This window comes from Oncorhynchus tshawytscha, linkage group LG09 (genome assembly GCF_018296145.1).
Source record: "Oncorhynchus tshawytscha isolate Ot180627B linkage group LG09, Otsh_v2.0, whole genome shotgun sequence".
NCBI lineage: Eukaryota > Metazoa > Chordata > Actinopteri > Salmoniformes > Salmonidae > Oncorhynchus > Oncorhynchus tshawytscha.
This window is the reverse complement of record NC_056437.1, coordinates 79853156-79870181: the sequence shown is the minus strand read 5'-3', so window position 1 is coordinate 79870181 and position 17026 is coordinate 79853156. Positions and strand designations below refer to the sequence as shown.

The window sequence follows — 17026 nt, the reverse complement described above, 5'->3', positions numbered from 1 at the left end:
TGGCAAGGAAAGGCATAATGTGAGCGTTGTCACACTGACACAAGGAACTGCCAAACACATTTTCAGTGCATTGTGGGATGAATGTAAGACACATCAGGTATGTCACCAATGGCTAGTATGACAAATGTTCTAAATCATTTAATTGATGATGAGTAAATCAAGGTACTTGAATGCTAATGCTCTAACCTGATATAAATGGTCATTAGACTTGAGCTAAAATCATATACTCACCACAATACTGTATTAAAGTGTCTGTCCAGTGTTTCCATATTTCTATTAAATATGACCTAGAGGGTAATTAATTACAATATAAGTGAAATAGTTTTACTCCCAATTTATTTTAAGTATGTTAAAAAGCAGCTTTTCTGTGTTGGAATGACATCATCCTCTGAGGAAATACAAGCATTTTTGAAACGGTCCGTTTGAGATACAGGTTTGAGGTGGGTTTTATTCAAGTGTTTTTTTTCCCCCTCCAATTAATGCTTTGGCCACAAGAGTATAGGATGAGTCAACAATGTAATTTGGGTATGAGTTAACAGAATATTAACTTTTACAAGTTAGGTTTTCAATGGACAGTTACTTTAAGGTTAATATTGAAAAATAGATAGGCAGTGAAATAGTCAATTCACAGAAGCTTGCGACTCCGTAAGGTTCTGTTTCAACAGGCACTGTTTCAACTGGTAGGATACTGTTTGATTGCTTATCATCGAAGGTGGTGAATTGAAAAATAAAAGTTAATCTGGTTATTATACATTTATTACAATTTACCTCCTCCAAATTCCTCCATCACTGTCACTCTGGGTATTTTTAAAGCTCAACTCAGATTCCTGCATGATTGCGAGTCTACTTTTCATTCGAGGCTGTCATGGGAAGATATAGGTCAAAGTCTGAGCAAATTTCTAATCAAGAGAAACATTCCGACTGATGAATTATCCTATGTCTACAAAACAATGTTTTCAATGGAACTCACATAGTAAGGTCTTATAGTATGTTAATTAAATAACATTTTCTTAAAAATCCATAGATATATTCTTTCTCTGCTTTCATACCATTCACATCTCCAAAAGCCCACTTTGATATACAGTGATGCCACAGGTAAAAATGGTGATAGAATGTGCTTATGCCTGTGTGTATGTAGCTGTAACATTGCTGTGACACTCCCTCAGGTGGTACTTCTACTCCACAGGGAAGTGAGCTCCTTGCCTCTGAAACCTGAATCACTCCCACCTGTTTGCCTCAGCACGACCCCTCCCTCACTGGTTATAACCAACCTGCAGCCACCGAGAAGCACAGGAAGAGAACGAGAGAGTTTGTGTGTAGAAGAGAAAAACGTAGTACAGGTCACTCTCCGAGAACACAGGTAAATCAGCCTGTTTACTGACGCCCACATTCGCTCTCCCAGCAACAGCCTCCATCACCCCAGTGAAGGTAAGGCCTAGACTCCCTTTCTTTCTCTGAGTCTCAACGAAACCTGTTGTACCACTCCACTGTAGGGTAAACAATTGTAAGTGAGAATAACAAGGGTTGACTCATCTGGTTGTTGAAAATGCCCCATAGGTAATTTGATGTTGTGTTTTATATTATCCTGTAGTCGGGTGCAGTGACAACATGGATTCCAACAATTCATTATTTGTTCCTCTCCTGAGACCTTGACTCAAGCCTGTAATTATTCCTCTCTACAACCAGGTTTCCATCCAACTGTTGTAGGCGAGTAAAGTAGATGTCGGATTAAAAAATAATGTACCGGCCTAATGGCAACACAACATTTTTCGGTAAACTTTCAAAATGTGGACAAAACAAAATACGCTAGACAAGATGAGACCTTTTTGTGTCGGTAAAATGAATTATGCGAGAAATGTAGGTGGAAACGCTTTTATGCGCAAATATTGATATAATAACCATCATGTCGAAGTAAATTTGGGAGTCACGCGATGATTTGTAGTCCCCCACTACGATTTGTCGGAAAGCATGAACTGTATTAGGTTACAAGATCAAATAAATCAGGATGAATGTAACACGGTGGTGATAGTGAAAGGTGCTGAGCTTGATGCGCCTTCCCAATAAATATCGAGGGTCTTATTATGGTGACATGATAATCGATGTTTTGCTGCCATTTAAAAAAAAAATCTCACTCTTTTGTCCATGATAATATCATACGTACGCTTTAGCACGTGCCAATACAAGTGGACACTTACTATAGAGCCCCACAATGAAGGCGTCATAATGCCCATAAAAGCTAGCGGTCAAACAGGAAAATGGTTCCAATTGTTTTTCCACCATTCATTTTTTTCCATAGGGGATTTTTAGAAACACGTGTTTCATGCTGTGGTACTTTATGTAGCCTAAGGCACCTTTTTGTGAGAAAACCATCAGTAGAGTTGAAAATGGAAAGGAAACTTGTTTAACTGAAAAATATATCTTTATGTGCACTACGTTGCATGCATAGCCTTTTATTTGCAGCAAGCCAATTTGATGGAAACTCATCTCTGCAGGGAAAATGCGCATAGTTTATATGCAAATTTTAGAATATTCGAATGAAAATCTGTCGCCAATTGGATGGAACATAGCTCATGACATCCTTTTAGATTTGTCCAGTGTTTAGAGTTTTAGCACGCTCAGCTCAGACAGAGAATCTGACTGGGTTGTCTCTGTGAGGGAATTACTGTATATACTCTTCCTGACAATTATTTAGATTTGTCATGATGGAATATTTTCATGTATTACCATTAAGTCAAAACCCCATAACTCAAAGCACTACCCTAGGGCTCATGAGGAAACCCACTTTCAACAATGTAATCCTTCATACATTTCAAACTTTCCCATTTTGGAGTAGACTACATGTTAGGAATTGTCATTGAACCATATTAGGTAAACTGTTACACGGGATAACAGCCGACTGAGATAAAGCTTTGATAAATATGATGTCCATACTTTCTTTCCTCTAGTCGTTAATTGGCATGTTCGTCAACAGACATTTGTTATCTTGATCATTCCGGGAAATGTTTGTCACCAGGTGTGTCCCCACTGGCTTCCTTGTGGATGAATTCATTATCCTAGTCTTCATGACTGAATACCACATTACTCCTAACATGATATCAACAAAGCTATACCACTCACTGTGTCATATTATTCAGCAGCTTAAAGAATACTTGCCTGAAATTCACCTGATCATTGATTTATTTTTTACGTTACTCTTGTCTAAATTATATTCTCATTTAGCTGCTTTGTGTTTATTACATTTTACTTTTCAAAGCATGTAAAGTCCTAAGGGCCATAGCTACTGTATATTATACTCACCTTTGTCTTTGTACTGTGTGTTGATGACTCCTGGCTGGGATGTTTTCTTAGTCATTTGCATGTGACTGTGTTTGTTAATACATCACCAGGTGAACTATGGCCACCGCTGTTGCCCATGGCTTTGTGAAGGTAGAAGATGAGTGACCACTTGCAGGAAACCCTCTGGGAATGAAAGGGGGAAAACCAATTCAGGATATGTTGCTATGCGCCCTCTGGCCCATTCATATGATTAACCTGATGCTCATGGCTAAACATTGACACGGTGATAAACATCCTGACGTTTAGCATCCATCTCTCAGTACTTGTACTGTATGCCGATGCCATTTCACTCTTTTTATTTATTTTTTTATTTCACCTTTATTTTAGCAGGTAAGCTAGCTGAGAACAAGTTCTCATTTGCAACTGCGACCTGGCCAAGATAAAGCATAGCAGTTCGACACATACAACAACACAGTTACACATGGAATGAACAAAACAAAGTCAATAATACAGTAGAAAAAAAGAAAACAAAGTGTGTATATATACAGTGAGTGCCAGTAAGGGAATTAGGGCAATAAATAGGCCATGGTGGCGAAGTAATTACAATATGGCAATTAAACACTGGAATGGTAGATGTGCAAGTAGAGATACTGTGGTGCAAAAGGAGCAAAATAAATAAATACAGTATGGGAATGAGGTAGATAGATGGGTTGTATACAGATTGGCTATGAACAGGTGCAGTGATCTGTGAGCTGCTCTGACAGCTGGTTCTTAAAGCTAGTGAGGGAGATGGGGAATCTCCAGCTTCAGTGATTTAAAAAAAAAAAAAAAATTGCAGTTTGTTCCAGTCAGTGGCAGCAGATAACTGGAAGGAAAGGTGACCAAAGGAGGAATTGGCTTTAGGGGTGACCAGTGAGATATACCTGCTGGAGCGTGTGCTACGAGTGGGTGCTGCTATGGTGACCAGTGAACTGAGATAGGGCGGGGCTTTACCTAGATAACCTGTAGCCAGTGGGTTTGGCGACATGTATGAAGCGAGGGCCAGCCAACTGGAGCGTACAGGTCGCAGTGGTGGGTAGTATATGGGGCTTTGGTGACAAAACGGATGGCACTGTGATAGACTACATCCAGTTTGCTGAATAGAGTGTTGGAGGCTATTTTATAGATGACATCGCCGAAGACAAGGATCGGTAGGATGGTCAGTTTTACAAGGGTATGTTTGGCAGCATGATTGAAGGAAGCTTTGTTGTGAAATAGGAAGCCGATTCTAGATTTAATTTTTGATTCGAAATGCTTAATGTGAGTCTGGAAGGAGAGTTTACAGTCTAGCCAGACACCTAGGTATTTGTAGTTATCCACGTATTCTAAGTCAGAGCCGTCCAGAGTAGTGATGCTGGATGGACGGGCAGGTGCGGGCAATGATCGGTTGAATAGCATGCATTTAGTTTTATTTGCGTTTAAGAGCAGTTGGAGGCCACGGAAGGAGAGTTGTATGGCATTAAAGCTCGTCTGGAGGTTAGTTAAACACAGTGTCCAAAGAAGGGCCAGAAGTATACAGAATGGTGTCGTCTGCGTAGAGGTGGATCAGAGAATCACCAGCAGCAAGAGCGACATCATTGATGTATACAGAGAAGGGAGTCTGCCTGAGAATTGAACCCTGTGGCAACCCCATAGAGACTGCCAGAGGTCCGGACAACAGGCCCTCCGATTTGACACACTGAGCTCTATCAGAGAAGTAGTTGGTGAACCAGGCGAGGCAATCATTTGAGAAACCAAGGCTGTTGAGTCTGCCAATAAGAATGTGGTGATTGACAGAGTCGAAAGCCTTGGCCAGGTTGATGAACTCTAAGTACTCTACCTGGGACCGTATAAGAAACACACTTATGGATACTTTAGTCATAACATCAGAAAGACAATGACACATGTCAATCAGAAACTCCTTGACAGAGTTCACTGTCACACAACTGGTGCTACTGCCACAGAGTGCTATTGGTTTGTTATTGCTGTTATTAAGAGTACAGTACAAACCAGCTGTCATTTAGTCACTCAATCACTGTTCCCACCCTATAGGGTCATATGCAGACAGACCGTCCTAAACACACATAGAGGTAAAGGGCACCACACGGGGTCATAGAACAGAGCAGGATGAGATGATCCATAGATGGTTTAACTTGCAAAACGGGACAGGACATAAACCTGCAGTTTGTGTGTAATGGGCTCCTGTGTTTTAATAGCCCTCTGATTGACACTGAGGGCGAGGAAGATAAAGTTCCTTACAATTTCCTTGTACAGGTGATGGACACTGTTCTCATCTGAATAGCAGACCACGTTGAACATTTTGATAGCTTTCTTGTAATTAGATGACTTTTTTACATTGAACATTTTGTGGCCCCAGGTGGAAGGGTTTTCAGACATCGCGTGAATTACTGTGAATACTCTTTCTGACAATTAGGCTATGGGACTGGTCTGCCTCTTGTATCATTTTAATCTGTTTAGGGGCCAAGTTATTTGTTTAGGGGCCCATTGTAAATGACAATGCAGTGGGACATGCTGCCTTGTCATTGCCTTTGTACTTTCCTTAATTCTAAAGCAAAGGCTCACTTAACTCTCATTGGTGTTGGGAAAGTGTACTGTACAGTAAATGACATATGACATTAGTACAAAAAAAAGCAAGGGTGCTCTTGACTGTTCAAGGACGATAGGGAGGATAAGTTAAGTGGCTGGTGTTTTTCCCCACTCCTTCCTTCCCACGTCTTACTGTAGATGACAAAGGGCTGGTTTCCTGGTAACAAGTCAAAGACAGCAAACAGCATCAAGGAGTGTGTAGAACTGTTAATCCTTCACCTAATTAGCCAGACATAACAACTCATTGCAAATGACTCGGAACAACTCTGCTAGAGTAGTAGAGAAACGCTTTGTCTCTGTTGTTTGACAGAATATATATTTGCTTCCTTAGTGACTGATTGTGTCCACAAAACCATAACGGTCACCTTCCAATATCATTCAAATGTCAGGTGTAGAAGGGTTCGTGGTATAAGTTTACAAGATAAGATTGTGACCAAAACCCTCAACATACAATTTCCAAAATGTCATTGATATAGAACATCATAAGAAGTACATAATTTAGCTGTTTTGTTAAGATAATACTTCCCCATTGAATTAAAGAGAACCTTTGGTCATTATGCTTCCTCCTCTAAACAGGCCTATAGACAGTAGGCTACAGACATAGGCAGTAGATTTAGACTTTTGACCTCTGATCTCATCTTAATGATTCAGAAGTCTCATTGTTTAGAAATACTTTCTCATCATTACCATAGGTGATTATTCATAACAATGTTCCCTTTCTCAACTTTTCCTCTTCTTTTCTTCCAGGCAGAATAATTCATCAAGAATGGGTTGCTTCGGATTTCTCAAAGTCATGATGTTTGCTTTTAATGGCATCATCTTTGTAAGTTGGAGATGTTTTCATCTTTTTGAGTAAATTATTGCTGATAATAGCAGAGTTCAGTTATGCTTCACAATAATGAATCTGCAGGCAATCAGAACACTCCTTATCACTTACCACTTCTTATCCTTATTCTGTGCCCCAGAAAAACAGTATCTAAATTGCAACGTGAGAAAGTTATGAGAACATGAAACAAAAGGACAGACATTTGTTATGGTTTTACTACTTTTTATGAGACTGACATGTCATTTTGGACCAGATAAGATTAAGCACAGAGTAGAATAGTGTGATGTGCTGCAAGCCAAATGCAGCATGAATGTCAGAGAATGAAAAGGAGCTATTAAATAAATAAAACATATTTAATTTTACTGGAAAATGCCTATGTAGGCATAACAAAATAAAGATGAAAGGAGAAATGTAGCATGTAGTCATTCCTCTTGACCTTTTCCACAATTTTTTGTTGCAGCCCGAATTCAACATGGATTAAATCAATAATAAATCTCAACCATCTACATACAATACCCCATAATAACAAACTGAAAACATGTTTTTAGAATTGCCTAATTTATTGAAAATTAAATACAGAAATATCTAATTTACATACACTACCATTCAGAAATTTGGGGTCAATTTAAAATGTCCTTGTTTTTGAAAGAAAAGCAATTTTTTTGTCCATTAAAATAACATCAAATTGATCAGAAATACAGTGTAGACATTGTTAATGTTATAAGATTACTATTGTAGCTGGAAACTGCTGACTTTATATGAAATTTCAAATGAAATGTATTTATATAGCCCTTCTTACATCAGCTGATATCTCAAAGTGCTGTACAGAAACCCAGCCTAAAACTCCAAACAGCAAGCAATGCAGGTGTAGAAGCACAGTGGCTAGGAAAAAGAGTATCTCTACCGCTCCTGCTGTCTCGAGAGTTGAAACAGCAGGTCTGGGACAGGTAGCACGTCCGGTGAACAGGTCAGGGTTCCATAGCCGCAGGCAGAACAGTTGAAACTGGAGCAGCAGCACGGCCAGGTGGAATGGGGACAGCAAGCAGTCATCATGCCAGGTAGTCCTGAGGCAAGGTCCTAGGGCTCAGGTCCTCTGAGAGAGAATTAGAGAGAGCATACTTAAATTCACACAGGACACTGGATAAGACAGGAGAAGTACTCCAGAAATAACAGACTGACCCTAGCCCCCCCCGACACAAACTACTGCAGCATAAATACTGGAGGCTGAGACGGGAGGGGTCAGGAGACACTGTGGCCCCCGGACAGGGCCAAACAGGCAGGATATAACCCCACCCACTTTGCCAAAGCACAGCCCCCACACCACTAGAGGGATATCTTCAACCACCAACTTACCATCCTGAGACAAGGCCGAGTATAGCCCACAAAGATCTCCTCCACGGCATTATATGGCATATCTACATAGGCATACAGAGGACCATTATCAGCAACCATCACTCCTGTGTTCCAATGACACGTTGTGTTAGCTAAGTCAAGTTTATAATTTTAAAAGGCTAACACTGAACCCAAACCGGCTGCACGCATGCACCATCGTGCATACATTTATTTTGTCCCCCCCCACACCAAATGCAGGTTACAATATCAAAACAAACTCTGAAACAATTGCATTTAATTTGGGGACAGGTTGAAAAGCATTAAACATTTATGGCAATTTAGCTAGCTTGCATTTGCTAGCTAATTTGTCCTGGGATATAAACATTGTTGTTATTTTACCTGAAATGCACAAGGTCTTCTACTCCGACAATTAATCCACACATAAAACGGTCAACCGAATCGTTTCTAATCATCTCATCTCCTTCTAGGCTTTTACTTCTCTTGACTTTATATTGCGATTGGCAACTTTTGTAAATTAGGTGCAATACCGCCACTGACCTTGTTCATCTTTCAGTCACCCACGTGGGTATAACCAATGAGGAGATTGCACGTGGGTATCTGCTTCTATAAACCAATGGGGAGAGGCAGGACTTGCAACGCGATCTGCATCACAAATAGAACTGACTTCTATTTTAGTGCTTGGCAACACAGACAATCGCGAGCAGTGTGGGTGCAATAATTGAATAATATGTATTTTGCCACGCTCGCTCACGCGACGAGAACGGTGTAGTCAGCCTGTAATTGATCATTAGAAAACAATTGCAAAAGGGTTAGCACAGCTGAAAACTGTTCTATTTAAAGAAGCAATACAACTGGCCTTCTTTAGACTAGTTGAGTATCTGGAGCATCAGCATTTGTGGGTCCGATTACAGGCTCAAAATGGCCAGAAACTAAGCTCTTTCTGAAGCTTATCAGTTTATTCTTGTTCTGAGAAATTAAGGCTATTCCATGCGAGAAATTGCCAAGAAACTGAAGATCTCGTACAACACTGTATATTACTCCCTTCACAGAACAGCTCAAACTGGCTCTAACCAGAATAGAAAGAGTGGGAGGCCCCGGTGCACAACTGAGCAAGAGGACAATCAGTACATCAGTGTCTAGTTTGAGAAACAAACGTCTTACAAGTTCTCAACTGGCAGCTTCATTAAATGATACCCACAAAACACCCATCTCAACGTCAACAGTGAAGAGGCGACTCCGGGATGCTGGCCTTCAACTAGTCTAAAGAAGGCCAGTTGTATTGCTTCTTTAATCAGAACAACAGTTTTCAGCTGTGCTAACAATTGCAAAAGGGTTTTCTAATGATCAATTACAGGCTGACTACACCGCTCTCGCACACGCCAACGACCATCTGCATTGCCAAGAACTAAAACCGAAGTCAGTTCTATTTGTGACGCAGATCGCGCTGCAAGTCCTGCCTCTCCCAACTCCTCATTGGTTTATAGGAGCAGGTACCCACATGCTATATCCTCATTGGTTATACCCACGTGGGTGACTGAAAGACAAACGAGGTCAGTGGCGGCAATGCACCTAATTTATGAAAGTTTCCAATATGCAATATAGAGTCAAGAGGAGAAAAGGCCTAGAAGGAGAGATGACTAGAAACGCTTCGGTTGACCATTTTTACGTGTGGATTAATTGACGGAGTAGAGGACCTTGTGCATTTCAGGTAAAATAACAACAATGTTTATATCCCAGGAAAAATTAGCTAGCAAGTGCAAGCTAGCTAAATTGCCATACATGTTTAATGCTTTTCGACCTGTCCCCAAATTAATGTAATTGGTTCAGAGTATGATATTTTAACCTGCATTTGATGTTGGGGGACAAAATAAATGTGTGCACGCACGCAGCCGGTTTGGGTTCCGTGTTAGCCTTTTAAAATGATAAACTTGACTTTGTTAACACAACATGCCATTGGAACACAGGAGTGATGGTTGCTGATAATGGACCTCTGTATGCCTATGTAGATATGCCATATAAAGTCAGCCGTTTCCAGCTACAATAGTCATTTACAACAGTAACAATTACTACACTGTACAATGTCTTTTGAACGATAGTGTAAGTATTCACACCCCTTTGCTATGAGACTCCAAATTGAGCCAAGATGCATCCAATTCCCCTTGATCATCCTTGAGAGGTCACTACAATTTGATTGGAGTCCACCTGGGGCCAATTCAATTGTTTGGACACGATGTAGGAAAAAACACACCTGTCTATATAAGTCCCACAGTTAACAGATTATGTCAAAGCAGAAACCTTACCATGAAGTCCAAGTTACTCTCTGAGATAGACTTGTGATGAGGCATATATTTGGGGAAGGGAATAAAACCATTTCAAGAGTGTTGAAATTTTTCAAGAGCACAGTGGTCTCCTTAAATATGGAACTACGCAGACTCTGCCTAGAGCTGGCCGTCCTACCAAAATTAACAACCGGGAAAGGACCTTGGTCAGGGAGGTGACCATGAATACAATGACCACTCTGACAGAACTACAGTGTTCCTTGGCTGATAACCTGCCAGAAAGACAAGTCTCCACAGCACTTCACCAATCTGGGCTTTGTGGGAGATTGGCAAAACAGAAGGTGCTTCTGAGAAAAAGACACATGACAGCATGCCTGGAATGAAAGACTGAGATCATAAGGCAAAATATTCTGTGGTTTGATGAGACAAAAATTTAATTATTTGGCCTGAATGCAAAGTGCTAAAGCCAGGCACAGCTCATCACCCATCTAACTTCATCCCTACCGTGAAGCATGGTGGTGGCAGCATTATGCTATGGGGATGCTTTTCAGCAGCAGGGACTGGGAGACTGGTAAGGATAGAGTGAACAAGGACTGGAGCTTAATACAGGCAAATCCTTAATGAGAACCTGCTTCAGAGTGCAAATGACCTTAGACTGGGGTGTGATTTACATTCCAACAGGACCATGATCCCAATCATACACCAAAAGCAACGCTGGAATGCTTCTGAACAAGAATATGAAAGTCCTTGGGTGGCCCAGCCAAAGTGTTGACTCAAGGGTGTGAATACTTATATAAAGTAAATGGGATTTCTGTATGTAGAGGAAAACATTTTTTACTTTGTCTTTATTTAACTAGGCAAGTCAGTTAAACAAATTCTTATTTTCAATGACTGCCTAGGAACAGTGCATTAACTGCCTTGTTCAGGGGCAGAACGACAGATTTGTACCTTGTCAGCTCGGGGATTCGATCTTGCAACCTTTCGGTTACTAGTTAAACGCACTAACCACTAGACTGCCTGCCGCCCCTTAATCAATTTTGAAACGAGACTGTAACAAAACCAAATGCGGAATAAGTCAAGGGGGAAGAATACTTTCAGAAAGCACTGGATGGGCATGTTAGGTAAGACGAAGGGCAGCAGTTGATGTGTTCTTCATTGAATTAATAGAAACCACCCAACAATGCTATGCTCTCTTCCCCCCCAGTTGGCGGGCGCTGCCATCCTGGGCGTAGGGATCTGGGTGAAGGTGGACAGCGGCTCGATCCTGGGGCTCCTCAAGGGGATAAAAGATGCTCCAGCGGAGATGAACCAGATCCTAAACGTGGGCTACCTGTTGATTGCTGTGGGGGCAGTGCTGCTGATCATAGGTTTCCTGGGTTGCTGTGGCGCCATGAAGGAGAGCAGGTGTATGCTGCTCCTGGTAGGTCACCTCAAACATGAGCTCTTCAGTATATGTGCTATGTTGTCACCAATGTGATTGACACTGACTCAGTGAACAAGCTTGATTGTCAAGCTCCTCATCTCTCCTTTCAGAATTTTCTACAGTAGTGTAGGTAGCTACACGGATAAATGAAACATTTCAAAGATTTTACTGACTTACAGTTCATATAAGGAAACCAGTCAATTGAAATAAATTCATTAGGCCCTAATCTATGGATTTCACATGACTGGGAAGATGTGCATCTGTTGGTCACAGATACCTTAAGGAAAAGGCGTATTTCAGAAAACCAGTTAGTATCTGGTGTGACCACCATTTGCTCATGCAGGGCGACAACTACTTTGCATATTATTATGCTTTTTTTAAACCTTTTTTTTCTCCCCAATTTGTACTTAGTCTTGTCCCATCGCTGCAACTCCAGTACGGACTCAGGAGAGGCAAAGGTTGAGAGTCATGTGTTCTCCGAAACACGACCCATCTCGACACACTGCTCGCTTAACTCGGAGGCCAGCCGAACCAATGTGTCAGAGGAAACACCGTACAACTGGCGACTGAAGTCAGCAAGCATGCACCCGGCCGCCACAAGGAGTTGCGAGATGGGACAAGGACATCCTAGCCGGCCAAACCCTCCCCTAATCCGTACGACACTGGGCCAATTGTGCACCAATTCATGGGCCTCCCAGTCGTGGCCGGGTCCAACACAGCCAGGGAACAAACCCGGATCTGTAGTGACGCCTCTAGCACTGCGATGCAGTGCCTTAGACTGCTGCGCCACTTGAGAGGCCCTTCCTTCACATAGAGTTGATCAGGCTGTTGAATGTAGCCTGTGGAATGATGTCCCACTCCTCTTAAATGGCTGTGCAAAGTTGCTGAATATTGGCGGGAACTGGAAAAAGCTGTCATACACGTCAACCCAGAGCATCCCAAACATGCTTAATGGGTGACATTTCTGGTGAGTATGCACGCCGTGGAAGAACTGGGACATTTTCAGCTTCCGGGAATTTTGTACGGATCCTTGCGACATGGGGCCGTGCATTATCACGCTAAAACATTAGATGATGGCGGCAGATGAATGGCACAACAGTGGGCCTCAGAATCTCATTGTATCTCTATGCATGCAAATTTCCAGCAATAAAATGCAATTGTGTTTGTTGCCTGTAGCTTATGCCCACCCATATCATAACCCCACCGCCACCATGGGGCACTCTGTTCACAACGTTGACATCAGCAAACCTCTCGCCCACATGACGCCATCTGCCCGGTACAGTTGAAACTGGGATTCATCTGTGAAGAGCACACTTCTTCAGCATGCCAGTGGCCATTAAAGAGGAGCATTTGCCCACTGAAGTTGGTTATGACACCAAACTGCAGTCAGGTCAAGACCCTGGTGAGGACAACGAGCATGCAGATGTGATTCCCTGAGACAGTTTGTGCAGAAATTATTTGGTTGTGCAAACCCACAGTTTCATCAGCTGGTCCCGGTGGCTGTTCTTAGACAATCCCGCAGGTGAAGAAGCCAGATGTGGTCCTGGGCTGGCGTGGTTACACGTGGTCTGCGGTTGTGAGGCCGTTTGGACGTACTGCCAAATCCTCAAACAATGTTGGGAGGCGGCTTATGGTAGAGAAATTAACATTACATTCTCTGGCAACAGCTCTGATGGACATTCCTGCAGTCAGCATGCCAATTGCACGTTCCCTCAACTTGAGATATCTGTGGCATTGTTGTGTGACAGCTGCCCATTTTAGAGTGGCTTTTTATTGTCCACAGCACAAGGTGCACCTGTGTAATGATGATGCTGTTTAATCAGCTTCTAGATATGACATATCTGTCAGGTGGAAGGATTATCTTGGCAAAGGAGAAATGCTTACTAACAGGGAAGTAAATATATTTTTGCACAAAATGTGAGAACAATAAGCTTTTTGTGCATATGGAACATTTCTGAGATTTTTATTTCAGCTCATGAAACATAGGACTAACACTTTGCATGTTTACATTTTTGTTCAGTATATATGAAATGTGTGCAAATGCACTAAAGTTTTCTCAGTCCAACCACTCAATCTCTCTTTTGGTCTCCTTTTCCTATTTTTCTAGTTCTTTGTGATTGTGTTGGTGGTGTTCATTGCAGAGGTGGCTGGAGCAGTGGTTATCCTGGTGTTTAAACCCTTGGTAAGCGTACATGGAGCCCATTCACTCTCCTCATATTGCTAAAGGGGGTTAAAGACTGTCTGTGGAGAATTTGATAAAAAGACTACACTCTTACAAAAAAAGGTGCTCTCTAAAAGGGTTCTTCGGCTGTCCTCATAGGCAAACCCTTTGAAGAACCCCTTTTGGTTTGAGGTAGAACCCTTTTGATTCCAGGTAGAACTCTTTTGGGTTCCATAAGAACCCTTTCCACAGAGGGTTCTACATAGAACCACAGACGGTTCTACCTGGAATGCTACCAGGAACCTTTTGGAACCCTTTTTTCTAAGTGTGTGTGATTTGTGTTATGTATTTCAGGCAGGTGAGTTGATTGAGAAACTGGGCACCAAAGTGGTTCAGAACATTAAGAAGGACTATGGAGAAAATGTAGACGTCACCGCTCTCTGGAATGCTACTATGGATACGGTACTTTACAATATCCTGCTGGCCTGTTTTAATATCTTGGAAATAACATATTAGGCCTACAAATAATGTCTCAAATTACATTGTCATTTTTATATGCTTGTGTATTAGAAAGCTTATTCAGTCTTGTCAACAGAATTGTTCTAATATGAACTGTCTCCGTGTCCACTCTAGCTAAAGTGCTGTGGATTCTACAACTATACAGACTTCACTGGCTCTCCATTTGAAATGCGCACCCATCTCTATCCTCAACAGTGCTGCCACGGTGCTGTTTTCAGCTCCTGTAATGATACAAGTGCTGTATGTTCATGTTTTAAGTATCCCTATATTTCTGTTATTACTGTGATGTCACTCTGTTATTAGTATACCTGCGCAGTAGTCTCACTGTTGATGGAACTGGCCTGAGTATAAGGGTGACGGTGTACGGTGAAGTAAACGTTGTTAAACTGGAACCTAGTCGTTGTCATTTTGAGTTAACACTGTAGTCAGTGCGGGTCCAAACTTGGTACGAGATGTGAACTCATCACCTCAAGTTAATCACACTACATCCACACTTTACAGTTGAACACCCAGTGGCCTCACCTGTCTAAATCACTATTACATTTGTGTCCCCACAGACGATCACTGGCTGCTTTCCGAAGTTTAAGCAACTGATTGATGAAAACACTATTGCCATTGTGGCAGTGGCATTGGGAATCGCTGCCCTTGAGGTACACTGTTGACTCTTTCCGTGTGTCTATTTCAAGGTCACAATCTCATTGTTTTGAAATGCCACAAATGGTAGATGCAAATTCAACAAAAGTAATGTGATGTGTTCAGTTTCGTACAGCGGGCTTTGTTTAAAAGTTTAGCATAACCAAAGCATTTATTTACTGTTCCTGTTTCCCTAGATAATGGCGATGGTTGTCTCCATGACTTTGTACTGCATAATAGGCTCAAAGAGTGACTGAAAACCAGTGGAGGAGGGAGGGCCGTAGAGTCATCTGCCTGGATGGCATCTCTGGACACTCCTTAGGACAACTACCAGGGTGGATGCATAACAATCTCTGAAACCACCAAGGCTGAAGAGAAATCTAAGGAAGCTTTGTGATAAGGAGAGGCGCCCCACAACTGAGCCAGTTTAAATTAAATCCTGTTCAAGATTATTGGAAATGGGAAATGTCTATTTGTATTGAAGTCTTTTATTGTATTGTATACATATTTCACCTAAAAATGATGCTGTCTTACATTTAGATTGCAGCAATACATTGGGTCCCAACTCCATTCCACTCTGCACAGTATCATCAAGATTCATATTATAATAACATTATCAATTCACTGTCAGGACATATGTGCCCCTTTTTATAATTTTATTAATTGATTTTCTACAGATGCTACATGCTCTGGAGAATTAATAAAAAGGTTGCAACTTGCAACGCTCTGAAAATAAGTAACTGATTTATTGCATTGTAACTATTGTGTAACGGCAATATTTTTTTAAAGTAAGTTTGTTTAACTCATGTTTTGGTATCAAAGGCACACATCTTTCCTAGTCCAAGTTCTCTCTAAAATAGTTCAATCTGTGTGGTGTCCATCTGCTGTTTGAATTTCTTTCTTTAGTGTCTGTCTGTTCAGAAAGGATGCAAAACGGAGATTCACCACAGCACAGAGAATAACATGTTAGAATTTTTGTTTTGTTGACAATATTTTTTTTCTTTTTCATGACAGACAAAAGTCAAGTGTGCTCAGTATGGGTGGGAATGGAAACAGGGATATTAAAAGGAGTGAGCCAAAAAACAGGCTTTCAACTTCTGTGAGATGAGCTGCCCGAGCCTGGACCAGGAAGTGTGTGTCGTAGGCTGGGGAGATCAACATGAGACTGAGGTACTGGTGGGGTTTGTGAATGGCACAGTGAAGACATTTAGCACAGAGGGGCATCTTCGCTGAGACCAGACAGTGTGTGTGGAGAGCACCCAGGGCAGGTACACAGGACTTGCCGTCAGACAGTGCTCTGATCACGTGTGTGGAGATTGGACTGCTGAGGGTCTGGAAGGAGGGCAGCACAGACACAGTTGAGATAAATGCTGGGACGAATGTTTGTCGGATGTGACAGAATCCCTCGCAGCGCAACCAAGTGGCCACAGGAGGGAAGGAGAATGACCTAAAGGTCTGGGATCTGGAGAGTACTGAAACACCCATTTTCACCTCCAAGAATGTACGTAATGACTTGCGAATGCCAGAGTGGGTTAGAGACATGGTCTTCATCCCAGACTCGATCGTCACCTGCACAGATTGATTCACCACCAGGTGCGAGTGTATGACCCAGCAGTGGAGAGTTTAAGGAAAGGGCTGTGCTCTAAGAAACGCAGAAGATCTAGAGGTCTGCCAAAAGTCTGTGTTGCAGATGTACAGAATGTTTTCCTGTTGAGTCTGTACTGCAATAGCTGTAGTTTTCCTTTAAACTAAACTCACTCTGGAATTGTTTGCATGCCCTTCTATACCAACTTCCTTGAAATGTAGCTAACATAAATGATATATATGTATGTATTATTTTTGGCAACAAAAACGTGTATTGAATGTATCCCCAGGGCTATTACAATATCTTATAGAACTCTGAACATGATCGGTTATTGTGTGTGTGACAG

General features: G+C 41.8%; 1 protein-coding gene and 1 pseudogene across 1 annotated transcript; both read left to right on the top strand.

Annotated features, from left to right (window-relative positions):
* The first annotated feature begins 1230 nt into the window (after positions 1-1230).
* LOC112258836 (tetraspanin-1) lies at positions 1231-15832 on the top strand. Its single transcript, XM_024433452.2, has 8 exons — positions 1231-1428; positions 6649-6724; positions 11564-11779; positions 13890-13964; positions 14298-14405; positions 14577-14702; positions 15020-15112; positions 15293-15832. The coding sequence occupies exons 2-8, from the start codon at positions 6668-6670 to the stop codon at positions 15350-15352; spliced, it is 735 nt and encodes a 244-aa protein (XP_024289220.1). The 5' UTR covers positions 1231-1428; positions 6649-6667; the 3' UTR covers positions 15353-15832.
* Positions 15833-15968: 136 nt separating this feature from the next.
* Positions 15969-17005, top strand: LOC112258835 (annotated as a pseudogene).
* Positions 17006-17026: the final 21 nt, after the last annotated feature.